This window comes from Cynoglossus semilaevis, chromosome 15 (genome assembly GCF_000523025.1).
Source record: "Cynoglossus semilaevis isolate Cse_v1.0 chromosome 15, Cse_v1.0, whole genome shotgun sequence".
Lineage (NCBI taxonomy): Eukaryota > Metazoa > Chordata > Actinopteri > Pleuronectiformes > Cynoglossidae > Cynoglossus > Cynoglossus semilaevis.
In genome coordinates this window covers 1,973,550-1,987,631 of record NC_024321.1, presented here as the reverse complement: position 1 = coordinate 1,987,631, position 14,082 = coordinate 1,973,550, and the positions used below count along the sequence as shown (strand labels likewise).

The 14,082-nt window shown below is 41.2% G+C and overlaps 1 protein-coding gene across 1 annotated transcript in view; it reads left to right on the top strand.

Moving 5' to 3' along the window:
• med12 (mediator complex subunit 12) overlaps positions 1-14,082 on the top strand; it is a 27,054-nt gene that overhangs the window by 3,991 nt on the left and 8,981 nt on the right. The window contains 18 exon segments of the mRNA XM_017039358.2: positions 2,993-3,152; positions 3,633-3,808; positions 4,155-4,265; positions 4,607-4,879; positions 5,284-5,430; positions 5,844-5,943; positions 6,056-6,192; positions 6,621-6,752; positions 7,643-7,769; positions 7,948-8,177; positions 8,270-8,329; positions 8,931-9,104; positions 9,319-9,463; positions 10,245-10,363; positions 10,464-10,607; positions 10,703-10,866; positions 12,405-12,536; positions 13,372-13,651. Coding sequence (XP_016894847.1) covers positions 2,993-3,152; positions 3,633-3,808; positions 4,155-4,265; positions 4,607-4,879; positions 5,284-5,430; positions 5,844-5,943; positions 6,056-6,192; positions 6,621-6,752; positions 7,643-7,769; positions 7,948-8,177; positions 8,270-8,329; positions 8,931-9,104; positions 9,319-9,463; positions 10,245-10,363; positions 10,464-10,607; positions 10,703-10,866; positions 12,405-12,536; positions 13,372-13,651 — 2,811 coding nt within the window.

Below are 14,082 nucleotides of genomic sequence, written 5' to 3'. Positions count from 1 at the left end.
GCCTTCACTCATCGTGCAAATATGAACCAGACTAAGTGATTACATTTCTCACAGACAGACAGACATCCTGTGGCAGCGATACAGTCACCAGTTTCACAGCAGAAACGATCATCTTAAAACAAATGATGCCGGACGGCCGGCGGTTATTTGTTATATCACGTGTGCACGATATATATTCCAGGGTGGCAATCTGTGGGTACCTCACAGTCGGATTTGATCCTAGGGCTATTAAATTAAATAAAATGAATCGATTACGGCAATAAATTCCCGGGTACACGTTTTCTCTTTTTGAAGATGAGTTAGAAGGCTGATGCTGACGGCAGCAGCCTTCTGGTCGCGTTGCAAGAAACTAACTTTTTTCATTACTTTAACTATCTACTACTAGCTTTTCTATCTATCCATCCATCTATCTCATTAGCTGTCTAGCTATCTTGTTATCTATCTAGCTATCTAGTTAGCTATCTCAGTAGCTATCTATCTCATTAGCTATCTATCTCATTAGCTATACTTTTCTATCCATCCATCCATCTCATTAGCTGTCTAGCTATCTTGTTATCTATCTAGCTATCTAGTTAGCTATCTCAGTAGCTATCTATCTCATTAGCTATCTATCTCAGTAGCTATCTATCTCATTAGCTATCTATCTCAGTAGCTATCTATCTCATTAGCTATCTATCTCAGTAGCTATCTATCTCATTAGCTATCCAGCTATCTGTCCGTGTGGCCAGCCACCGCTAGCAATTTCCTTATCTGTCTGTGTGGCCAGCCACCGCTAGCAATTTCCCTAGATGTCACAGTTAAAACCGCGTGTACAACTGGCTTTTTTTCAAGTATTGTATTATGGTTATTCCACCAAAAGGTGTTGTCCTTACTCCTATCTATCTATCTATCTATCTAGCAGTTTAGCTAGCTAGCTAATTTTCAAGTAAGCATATTTCAGATCCATAACCAAATTGATCTCGTATACATTTCCTTTCATTACTGCAAATGGAGCAGTATTTCCCTTGTGGTTTTGGACAAACATCTGCATGTTGACAGGCGTAAATCTCCCTTCATTCACAAATAAATTATAGTCACGAAGAAACGTCAAACATCGCATGGAGGAAAGAGAATTCTTCAAGAAAATAAAAGTGAATTAAATTAAATTAATCCAACGCTATAAAGTGTCCACACAGACATTCCTTTAACTGTAAGTAAAGGAAAAAGGAGGGACACAGTCAATATGTCCCTGGGGTGATATCAAACCACCATTGTGACTCGCACACAACATCCCTTTATCATTTTGACCCCGGTGATCACATCATTCTGCCTGTGGGTCAGGGTGTGGTCACCTCCTTTGTTTTTGCCGTAGCGACTCTCTTAGGTATTTGTCCACTCTGAGGGGAAATACCAATAGTCAGTTAGAAGAAGATGAAGAAGGTGAACTGTCCTCCAGAAACCAAAGGCAGCCCAGTTGCCCTCTACTTGACTTGGCTTGGGATTGTGTTTCCTGAGTATATATATGGTGTCTCTTGTCCACCTCACTTCCTCTCTTTACTTCATAAAGAAGTAATGCTGTACGCCGAATGTCATTGTTCCCTGACCTGTGGCTCTAGTTCAGCCATGTTTACGGGAACCTCTCAGGTGATCAGGTTTGTCACGTTAGCTGTTTGTTTACTGAACTTAGCTCGTCGTTGACATAATAGAAGGCACATTTTGTTGTTGTTTTTTTTTTTTTTTAAATAGTTTTGGATTTTGTATTTATTGATTTCTGACTCTTATATTGTTTTTTTATATATCAAATATTTCTCCCACTCTTTTTTTTATTCTGAATTCATATTTATTATAATCTATTTATTATATTTTTTTGGTAATAAGCAGTAAGCATTCAATTCCAATTTTCAAATCTAGGTTTTATTGACGGCTAAGTCGGTGACATACAGATGAACTAACAAAAAAAAAGTTTTGCATCTTCTTTTCGTCACTTCACAGTGGAATTACTGCTGTTATATTAAACATTTGAGGACTTTTTTTTTTCATTTTGAACCCTGTCATCTGAACTGCTGTCAGTGCTGACTACACTGTTGCCCCGTACCAGGACTGTAGTAGCTAAAGTCAGCTCTGGTGTCTGTGCTCACAGCAACAGGAGGTGATAAGTGCAGGTCTGGTGTGCTGCAGTGATAAGAAAACACTTTGCTGCACACAAACATGCTCTTGTTCTAGATGGCATTGGGACGTTTTAAAAAAAAAAAAAAAAAAGAAGTATGATTTGCAGTCCTCATTTATTTGTTTTACTTGGGAGTCCAAATATGTAGATCCTGACATGCTACAAGATCACAAAGCTTGAGTAAATAAAAATAAATATTATGCATATATATATATAGAAAACTAAATCATATTATGCCATACAGCTACATGCATTTAATCAGTACCAAGAAATATTATTATTATGTACAATATTTACTAAGCATTTTCAGTATATGTCAGTAGTCACAAGCCCAAAAAGTGTTTCTGTCCTTGGATTAAAATAACTTAATTTTTCTTAAGGTAAACTTAAAAAACGGTTACACTCATTTGTATATTTTATATATTAACCAACACCAACAGCCTCGACTGCTGCGAACGCAGCGTTCTGTTATCAGCTCCCAGTGAAAGCACCGTTTGCTGACATTGGAAACTTCGTTTTGCCTGCAGTTAAATCCTCAACTCAACACATTCCCTAATGATAACAAGCAACAGTTGAGACCAGAACCTGGTTAGCCAGTTTTGACAACTACTCCATTCACAAACAGGGATCTGCATCCATAAAGATGATGATGATCTGTGCCCTTCACGCTCAGTTACAGTTGATTTCAAGACTTACATAGAAGTTATCCAATATACCCTAGGCTTTACGGCTTGGTTTTATAACATCATTTATTAAACAGAGCGGCAACGCGTGGCATGTTGATAAGAAAATAGTTTTCTGTAAACAGTTTTAGTCATAATGTGTGTTTTCTGTTTTTCTCCACAGGTTCCAATCTTCAGTAAAAAGGAGGAGGTTTTTGGGTACTTGGCCAAGTACTCGGTACCCGTAATGCGTTCGGCATGGATGATCAAGATGACGTGCGCGTATCATGCTGCGATCACCGAGACTAAAGTCAAGAAGAGGCACGTGATCGATCCTTGTATTGGTAAGCAGACTGTGATTACCGGCCGTTTTCAGGCTTGAATTCCGAACAATGATGTGGACGAGGCTAGCATACATGGACTGGACAAGGCTAGCAAAGCCTTCTCTGCTGACTGAGTATCAGAATTAGTGACTTTTTTTTTTTTATGTATTTATCGTGAATATTTATAAAGGAATACAGAGTAGTAGTTCTCATCTTTTTATGAGTTCTCTCTTGGTTAGTTGTGTATATTTATACTCTGCCTTAAGACCTTCAGAATCAACACCCTAAACTGAATGGCAGTTGTAATTATTTCATTAACGAATCAGATTTTGAGTTTGCAACACCAAAGTCTTTCAGTTGGCCTCGGTTATGTTGGTGTTTTGAGTGATTTGATTGGAAGGGTTGGGATTAGGTTTGTTGCTTGTTGACATAATTTTTTTAACAGCAGCATCTCTGTGTTGTTGAAACGCATTTTTCATTTTCGTTCCATCTTTGCTACAGAATGGACCCAGATCATCACTAAGTACCTGTGGGAGCAGCTTCAGAAAGTGGCGGAGTTTTACCGACAGTTTCCCAGTCAGGGCTGCAGCTCTCCGCTCCCTGCCACTCCCACTGACGTGGAGACGGCCACGAAGCAGTGGGAGTACAACGAGAAACTGGCCATGTTTATGTTTCAGGTCAGTTCAATTTCCGAGCTCAGGTATTCATCCCAAACCGTACAATACAGGATGTTTCCTACAAATACATATACAGGTGTGCACATGTCTAACTATATTTAACAGTGGTGTAGAAAGTAACGTGGTTGTTGTAGCTGTGTGTTATTCTGTAATAGGATGAAAGACTAAAGTGTGTTCAAATTGTTAATGCAAAACTGTAAGGATAATCCCATTTGGGAGAAGATTCCAATTAGAGATAACTGATGAATGTCACGAAGGTTAATGGATTCACTGAATCGTATTATTTCTCTACTGTGATCATCGCGTTCAGCTCATTAAAAATGTGTGTAAATTTGCGTGTATTCAGGACGGCATGTTGGACAGGCACGAGTTCCTGACTTGGGTGTTGGAGTGTTTCGAGAAGGTGCGTCCCGGCGAAGACGAGCTTCTGCGACTCCTGCTGCCTCTTCTGCTGCAGGTACAGCGCTATTTTAATTAACATTTGTGTGTTAGCTTTTAAGGTCCGAAACTACAGACCCCAGTTTTATTCCAAATTGGTGTAAAATTCAAACTTAAATCTGAGGATGTCCAATGTTAGCTTTTGCTGATGTCTGATATATTGTCCAAACGCTTAATTTCAAATTAGCGTTTTAGCATTAGCATTAGCATTTGTAAAAAAAAATATATAATTTTAAAGCGAAAGCAGGCGTTTGAAATAAACAAATGAATGATTTGACCTCAAAAGCTGTTGAGTTTTACCTAACTGTATGAGGAGTGATAGTGATATCACCGGACACGTGTCTCTCCTCTCCTTTGCAGTACTCAGGGCAATTTGTACAGTCGGCCTATTTATCACGGAGACTGGCTTACTTCTGCACACGTCGTCTCAATATGCTGCTCAGCGATGGGAGCCTCGGCCCCGGTGCCGGAGGGCATCCGGGCCACGGCATCCTGGCGCAGCAAGGCGGCGCCCTGCCCACCACCCCGACCTCACAGCCAGCAGGGGGAAACCAGCCTCAGACGCCCTTCACTGATTTCTACATCTGCCCACAGCACCGGCCCCTGGTGTTTGGCCTCAGCTGCATGTTACAGGTAATGTCAGTGTTAATATTTGACTGACGTACAGTCACAGTCCGATAGTTAGCAGTGATTACAGAGATGACGAGATCGCGAGTGCACCGTTCAGCTCGAGGGCAGCTCCTCCAGTGTATTAGGTTTATTGTTTATGAACAAAGAGCAGGATGTCATTACTGCACCCGCTGAAGTGTGGTGCTATAAACGCACATGGAAACCCCTGTTGTTGACTGCATGAGTGCTCGGCTAAAAGCCTGTGACCTAAAACTTTTTTTCACAAAAACAAGATTATCATCATTTGTACTTGTTAAATAAACGGGTTCCTGCTCTTGTTGATTCGACATTTCCAATCATTCTGTAATGAAATCCTAAAACAAGTCATTTCTTTTTCTTTTTTTTTTCTTGCTTTTCTGTGCCATCAGAGCATCGCGTTGTGTTGCCCCAGCGCTCTGGTGTGGCATTACTCCCTGACAGACAGCAGAAACAAGACTGGTTCTCCTCTGGACCTCCTCCCCATCGCTCCGTCCAGTTTACCGATGCCGGGAGGCAACACAACCTTTACACAGCAGGTAGCGCCGTCCACGCTCAGCCAGCTGTTTCTCTCTCTTGTCGGTCCTTATGTGCAGAGCTCTTTTCCAGAGAGTAATTGAATAAAAACGAAATAGAACAGTAATTCACTGCAGCAACAAAACAAAATCCAGATGCATATAAAATAGTAATTGCAGTAAAATCAACCCAGAGAGAGAGAGAGAGAGAGAGGGGTTAACAAGTTTTCAGTTATGACTGAAGCCTGCCAGGTCTGAACAACATTATTGTTCAGAGCAGCTGGAAGAAGATAAGAATCTCTAATAAACAGCAGAAGAGAATCTGGCCGTGATTTCTCCCATTAGTTTTTGCTTCTTTCTTTTTTCCCCAATCATGTGGGACTTTTTATTTCCCAGATGAAAGGATTACCTTCTCTGAACCTCTCTGTTACCCACAGGTCCGTGTGAAGTTGAGAGAAATAGAGGAGCAAATTAAGGAGCGAGGCCAGGCGGTGGAGTTCAGGTGGTCGTTTGATAAGTGCCAGGAGACCACGGCGGGTAAGAAAACACTTTAATTATCTCCGCAGGCGTTCGCCGACAGCACACGGGGCTTTTTTTTCGCGGAAGGGAACAAAGACTGACACTTGAGACGATGTTTATCTGTTGCCAGGGTTCACCATCGGACGAGTTCTTCACACCCTGGAGGTTTTAGACAACCACAGTTTTGAGAAGTCCGACTTTAACAACTCGCTGGATTCGCTCTACAACCGCATCTTTGGCTCAGGACAGAGTAAAGATGGCCACGAAGTAAGAACGCTTTCTCCTATCAAACGCTTTGGATTGAATTGGGTTTCATTGATCCTGACAGAACACATTCTTTTGCTGGTAATCTGACAAGCCAATGAATAACTCAGCCCATGTTTTTTAACATGGTTTATATATCCTCCGTATATCAATATAAACTATATAGTCTCAAGGAATAATATTTTTTTAAAAATTTTAGTAAAGTAATGTTTTGCTCTTATTGCAGTGAAATACTGATAATTCACAGGTAAACACTATAAAATATTGTTTCAATTTTTTTTTTTTTCCCCTAACATGCGATGCAGAAATGTCTGAATTGTCTGTTAAATGTCATTAGCGTTGGGGAATCTACTGACCACTAACAACTGTAATAACCGACCCTGTGATGATCAAAGCTGGCTTCCCAGTAACTTTTTCCCCCTTGCGTGCAGATGTCTCCCGATGACGACGCCGTGGTCAGTCTGCTGTGCGAGTGGGCAGTTTGCTGTAAACGCTCAGGCAGACACAGAGCCATGGTGGTGGCCAAGCTGCTGGAGAAGAGACAGGCAGAAATAGAAGCTGAGGTAAAAGATGGGAAACTTTCAACCTTTTTTTTTCAGGTTAATGTCACAGCCACAAAAATACTGTTAGATCGGGAAGGACTTCCTGTGAGGTCATTGGTACTTCTTACTTTATAACTACAGGTCCGTGGCAGCTTAGAGGGCATTCATTTCCAGTCACACACACACTTCAAATCTAGTTTTTCAAGGCTGGAGTTTGTGGAGCGTACACAGCACCAGGTGTTTGTCAGAGGCAGCAGCAGTGATTAGCTCTTCCTGGACTCATGACCCTGCTAAACACACCAGCCCCTACAGCCGAAGCAGAAAATGGCCGATTTTTTTACCGCGTTGTTGTTTGAAAACGGCTGCCTCTGCTATTGATTTTAGAAGAGTTCCTTAAATTTTCACGTCACTTATTAGGGGGTCTGTGTTGGCAAGAATCGGCCGATACATTTCGTATCACATTACGATGTTTTGTGATATGCAGTGATACTATAGGCACAACAATATATTGAGGATTTTTTTTTAAATATTTTGATTGTAGGAAGAATGTCAGCAGAGTAAACATGCGATGCTGTTCCATGCTTGTTACTAAAATCGGAACAGAGAAGAAATAAAAGCATTTGCAGGAATTTCCGGATAAACCAATGAAAAAAACTTTAATTGTTTGACTCAGAACCTCAAATACTTGCAAATATATGCAGTCCCTGTACAATCAAGTAGCATTCCGGGGTTTGAATTCAACACAAAAATGAACCAACGCCACAAATATTTGCATGTCTACTGTTATATAGAATACAGATACAGCCTTGTGAATTGAAATATCGCGATATTTCAGTGTGTAGATGTTTTTTTACACCACTATGTTTGCTCTGCTAATTTTTTTTTTTTTTTTTTTTTTGTGATGTTTTTAGAGATGTGGTGAGTCAGAGGTTGTGGATGAAAAGGGCTCCGTATCTTCAGGCTCCCTCTCTGCCGCTACGTTACCAGTCTTTCAGGAAGTGTTGCTGCAGTTCCTGGACACTCAGGCTCCAACGCTGAGTAAGTCTGTAATTTTCTGCTGTTATGATTTTCATACGCATCGAACATGATCCGGATGCTCTCGAAGAAAGCCCGGATTCCTTGGATTGCCTTTGTTTCCACGAGCCACTGCATATTCATTAGGAGTTTTCTGTCTCTCTCGGCTCAATTATTCACGTGCTCCTCTCTCCCCCGGCAGCCGAGCCTGGAAATGAAAGCGAACGAGTGGAGTTCTCCAACCTGGTCCTGCTCTTCTGCGAGCTCATCCGACATGATGTTTTTTCGCACAACATCTACATGTGCACGCTCATCTCCCGCGGCGACCTGGCCTCTGACTCCCACCTGCCGCGCCCTCGCTCCCCCATCGACGAGCCCTCCGACGAATCCGAACGCAAAGAGCAGGAAGCGGGTGGCAACATGAAGATGGAGGCACGACGGAGAAATCCATTCCTTTTTTTTTTCTTCTGTTTCTGTGTGTTATCTGTTCATACTACTGACTAAAACTGATTTGTTTTTCACAGGACACTGGTCTGTCAGAGTCCATGGAGATTGATCACAACTCAAGTGCACACTTTGATGAGGTAAATAATAGTGCTGCACACTTGATTGCCAATTGCAAACAAAGTATTTTTTTAACTCGTATGCGCATACAGAGACATATACGCAGGATCCATGTCATCATATAAACACATCTGAAGCGTTTATTGTATGAAAGTTGCCTTTGTTATTTCAAGAAGAAGGCGACGTGCCCTTAACTTGTAGCGTAATATTGTTAAAATCTTTTTTTTTTTTTTTCCCACCTTATATAATTGAGTAGACTTAAAGAAAAAGCAGCAAAAATGCTTTGGAGTTTTAAATGCATTGCAAATCCTCAGTCTTGAACACAGTGCCGTCGGTCACAGTTGCACTTTTTACAGCCCTGGTAAATAAAAGAACGGAGAAATACAGACATGTCAGTATATCAGTTAACAAGTTTTGATTAAAAAGGCCTGAGAAAGTAATTATCATTGCGATTCGAAGCCAGAGCTGACATTTCGCCCTTGTGCATTTGTCTCTGCTTTAACTGTTCTCAAGTGTATTTTAATCGCAACTGTGCTGCTGTAGCTTCCAAGTGATTTCTGCTCAATCCTGCCTCTATTTTCTTTTCTTTTTCTTTTTTTTTGTTACCTTCGTTCCATGCAGATGTTTTCCCCTCCCATGCACTGCGAGTCTAAGGGCAGTCCGTCTCCTGAGAAACCAGCTCTGGACCAGGACAACAAGGCGGGCTGTAAAGACAAAGGCCTGGACCCAGCTTTTCCTCAGCTGTACGAACAACCACGGCACATTCAGTACGCCACTCACTTTCCCATTCCACAGGTGAGGAGGCTCGGTATTACTACAGCTCCGTAATGTGCTTTTGATGATAAAACCGCCCTGGAAGTGAATTGTATTTGCACCAACTCCCGCCGTGCTGTACGAGTTAGTAGTAGTTCCATTTTGGAATTACCTCCCATTTGCATTGTCGAACGTCGGTGAGCGTTCATTTTGGAATTACCTCCCATTTGCATTTGTTTGTTCGTCTTTCCCGCAGGAGGAGAGCGCCAGCCATGAGTGCAACCAACGGCTGGTGGTTCTGTACGGCGTGGGCAAACTGCGAGACGAGGCGAGGCACACCATCAAGAAAATCACCAAAGACATCCTGAAGGTGCGGAACCGTAAAATCACAGCAGAAACAGGTGAGGCTCGGGGGGCTTCGTGTCACCAGCCTTTGACTGATGTCGGATTCCCGTCGTTTTCCCTCTTCGGCTGATAGTTTTACACGGAACCCGGAGCTGTGGATGATGCGGTTTGTCTCTCAGCCAGCTGTCGTCGAAGAGTTTTTGTTTTTTTTTTAAACATTTCATCAGTTTTATTGTAGCTTTTTATCACGCTGAGGAATGAAAATGATGTCGGTAAAATTGCCTTCGAGTTTTTAACTGTCTCACAATTTATGAAGTGTAATTTCACCTGCAGCTGTCTGTCGAATATCAACGCCTTCATGTTGATAAATCGTTTTAAATATTGGAGGAATCTGAAGCAGGAGGTTTATCCTAAATACGTTTCTGTAAAATGTTGAGACACGCTGCTAATTTTGATGTGGGATTACACGGAGTTTAGATTGGGATCTGGCAGTAGATCACATGAATGTAAAAGAAATATATATTTTACAATTTTTTTTTCAGTGTAGATAGATCGCTTAAGTCTGGTCCCAAGCTGAAAAAATGTGGGCACCCCCGGTTTAGGGTAACCAGGAGCGGAAGTTGTCAGATAGATTTTGGAGTTAAGTCAATATGACATCACAAACGTTGACGTGAGTCTCTGTGACTTGGACCTGGTCCAGAAACTCTGAGACTAAACTTATTTCGTCTTGGACCTCGAGTCCTACAGTATTTCTCCAACAAATACTGCGCGCAGTGTTTCTTTTCTCAGAGTTATTTTCCCAAGACGCTGCTTTATCTTAAGTTCTCCGCTCTACAGGTGGTGAGGAAGGACAGAAGAGGAAGAGGAGTAAGCCCGAAGCTTTCCCCACCGCCGAAGATATTTTCTCCAAATTCCAGCACCTCTCTCACTTTGACCAACACCAGGTCACTTCACAGGTAAGCCGAAACAAAGGCAGTCTAAAACTGTAAAAAAAAAAGAAAAGAAAAAAAAGACGTCGTTCACGTCATTTCATTATGCTGTTTTGTTTGCGTGTAGGTTTCCAGAAACGTCCTGGAACAGATCACCAGCTTTGCCTTAGGAATGTCCTACCACCTTCCTCTGGTCCAACACATTCAGTTCATCTTCGACCTCATGGAGTATTCCCTCAACATCAGCGGCCTCATTGACTTTGCCATTCAGGTTCTCTTTAGCTTCTCTCAGCATTTAAGGGCCCAATCCGCGGGGATCGCCGGCGTGTCGTGACTCCCTGTGTTTTGTTTGTGTTTTATTGGCAGCTTCTGAACGAGCTGAGTCTGGTGGAGGCCGAGCTGCTGCTCAAGTCGTCCAGTCTGGTGGGCAGTTACACCACCAGCCTGTGTCTGTGTATCGTAGCTGTGCTCAGAAGATACCACTCTTGCCTCATCCTCAATCCCGAGCAGACTGCACAAGTTTTTGATGGGTATGGCTCAAACGTAATCGTTATTTACATTGTTAAAACTTTTTTTTTTTTTTTTTGTCAACACAAATAAGTACGATAATATTGTCCATCCGATATCATCGGAATCGATTTTTTTTTAAACGCAATGCCTAGGTTTCGCCCACATGATGTGACCTAAAATTAGTTTTGCAGTGAAAGTGAATTGTTTTTATTGTGAGACAGTACACCAGTGCACACAAAAATGTGTCCTCTACCTTTAACGCAAACGGCTGCATTTATTGCTACGAGTTGATATCAGAATCGGAAATCAAGTGTTTGGACCACGCATGGCCAACCTGCGGCTCTTTACCCAGTTTCATGTGGCTCTTGTGTTTGTGTTTTTTTTACGCTCTGTGAATCTCATGCCGATGGGCCTTGACGCAAATTTTCTTAGGGAAACTCCAATTTGCACAGATGAAAGGATGTACGCAGGAAGTTTTAAAAATAATGGGAGAGTTTTATTTTATTTCTTTTAAAGGGATGGGGCAGTTCACATGTGCCCATGTATTGTATATTATGTGGCTCTTTGCAGTAACACAGTAAAAATTGTGGCTCTTGACTGGTTGGCCACCCCTGGTTTGGACAATGTCGGCACATCGAATATTGGCAAAAAGTTAATATCGGACACCCGTAGTTAAATGCCTGCAAATTATTCTCACACTAACATAAAATCATCATAATAAATAATATCAGCTACATTTGAGTGCATGTAAATAATTAGCCAGGCTCCTATGCTTCTTAGATTTTTCTAGTTTTTATTAAATGAACCAAAGAGGACAGTTGTTTCCTGGACAGTTTGCCCCTTTTTTCTGCAGGCAATGAAAGTGTTGACAGGGTTAAGGTATCAGTTGAGATTTTAATTAAAAGTAATTAAAAAAAGTTAGTGCAGTTTTCTGCTGTGTACGTCTAATAAGTGCACATATTGTCTCAGAGGTGCAGACGGGACACCTGGCCTGATCTCAGTTATATTTTTGGTCCGTGTTACTGAGGTTTTTCATCTCGTTCTGTTGCTGAAGTTGTTACAGTCACTTTCTGTTAAGACAGTGTCTAAGGAGTGACTTGATGCCAAAAGCGTCACAGAAGGATGAGGGATTACAGCAGGCTGCTATAATAAAAGTGAATATTATGGATTAGCTGCGACAGAAAGATTTAGGTTTTATTTACTTCATTGTTTTCTCACTTACATAATGGAACACTTTTTATTTCTAATTAAAATGGGATTTGCTCACCGCCGCCCACACACACACACACACACACACACAACCTACCGTAATAGTTCACAAATCACATTCATGAATCCTAAATTTGACTTAACAAGTCGCCTCATTCGTCTGTGACCTTTAACAAAATTTTCAAACTTTTAAACGAGTTTTTATCAATATTCTGTACGACGTTCTGCAACTGACTTTATTGAACTGTAGCTGCAGTTCATTTTTGTCAGTTCAATACGACACAATTAAATCCACATTTCATGTTTGTGATGTTCTCTTCATACGTGTGTGTGTTTGTGCGTGTGACAGGTTACGTATTGTGGTGAAGTCCGGCGTGAACCCAGCGGACTGTTCCTCGGCCGAGCGCTGCATCCTGGCCTACCTGTACGATCTTTACACCTCCTGCAGTCACCTGAAGAACAAGTTTGGTGAAATTTTCAGGTGAGAAAAGATCTTGGGGTAGTTTTTAAAATAGCTGAAAGTCAGTAAAGGGATATTTTTTGAGTATAAAAGAAAATATTCTTTAAATATAAAAATATAATAAAATAATTATTTGTAAATAAACTTTACAAATAGTATGTATGTAGTGACAGTTGATGCCAATTATGTTTATAAAATTAAAATTAAAATAGAAAATGTATCACTACAGTTAATTTACTCATGAACCAAATCGTGTGAAGTTTTTGTACTTTATATTTGTTTATTATTTGAATTTATATAATTAACTAGTCTATTTTTGCTGTAATCAACACCCAGTTTAAAAGTAGAAAGGTTTGGGCCTGTGGTTAGGCTGTAATTTATTTTGCCTCCTAGCATGCTCAAAATAGCATTACAAATGCTGTGCAACTTAGTTTGCTAGTTAGCAAATGATCTTTCATCAACTTTTTCTCCATGGACCCACATTACATTAAAATGTATTTTTAACATATTTAAAAAAAGAAAATGGTAAGATAGAAAAGTACAATTCTCCTCTCTGCCTCTGGTTGAAACACATTTACTGTCTCCATAAAAAAAAACCTCAAGACTGATCAGTTCCTGAGGGGGGGGAAAACTACAGTTAACCAGCTCTTTCTAGCGTTACCCTTGGGCTTTTGTGCTGTCGATTTTAATAATCAGAGATGCAGCTGTGAGAGTCCACTCAAAATTCCAGCTTTGATCTTTGGGCTGCATCCAAAACGTACCATTGATATGGGTCTCTCTGCTCTGTTAGGATGAACTCGGACGTATTTGTTCTCACCATGAATATTCTCTACACTTCTGTTTCCTCCACATTCAGTGAGTTTTGTTCTAAAGTGAAGAACTCCATCTACTGCAACATCGACCCGTCGGACTCCAACATGCTGTGGGATCCTGTTTTCATGATGGAGGCCATTGCCAATCCGTCAGCCCACAACTTCAACCACTCCATGGTGGGCAAGATCCTCGACAGCCCGGCCAACCGCTACAGTTTTGTGTGTAACGTTCTCATGGACGTGTGTGTCGACCACAGGGACCCTGAGAGGTGATTGGATTTTTCTTCACTCCTATTAGTTTACCGTATTTTCCGGACTATAGAGCGCACCTGAATATAAGCCGCACACCCACTAATTTTTAAAAAAATATATATAAATTTACACATATCATTTGTTTAAAAAAATATATAAATTTACACATATAATCCGCACCGGACTATAACCCGCCGATATTAGGGCTGAGGAATGACATATTTACTGGATACGCAGAAAGATTTTGTACCGTAAATTTTTATTTATATACCTGAACTGATTGTTTCCGGACAGTGCCTGTAACACGACAGTGAAAGTGCCGATCGAACAAAACAGAAAAGTAATTGATGGCTTTATCCGTCTTCCTCCTGCGCACTGAAACCGCTCGGAGTTGAGCAGCCTCAAAAAAAACGTCGTCACATACCGTTTTAGTCTCTCTGTCAGTGTCTCTCTCTCCGTGTCACTGTCATCCCGAGGTAAAGTTGCCTCTCTTCTTCCCGCTG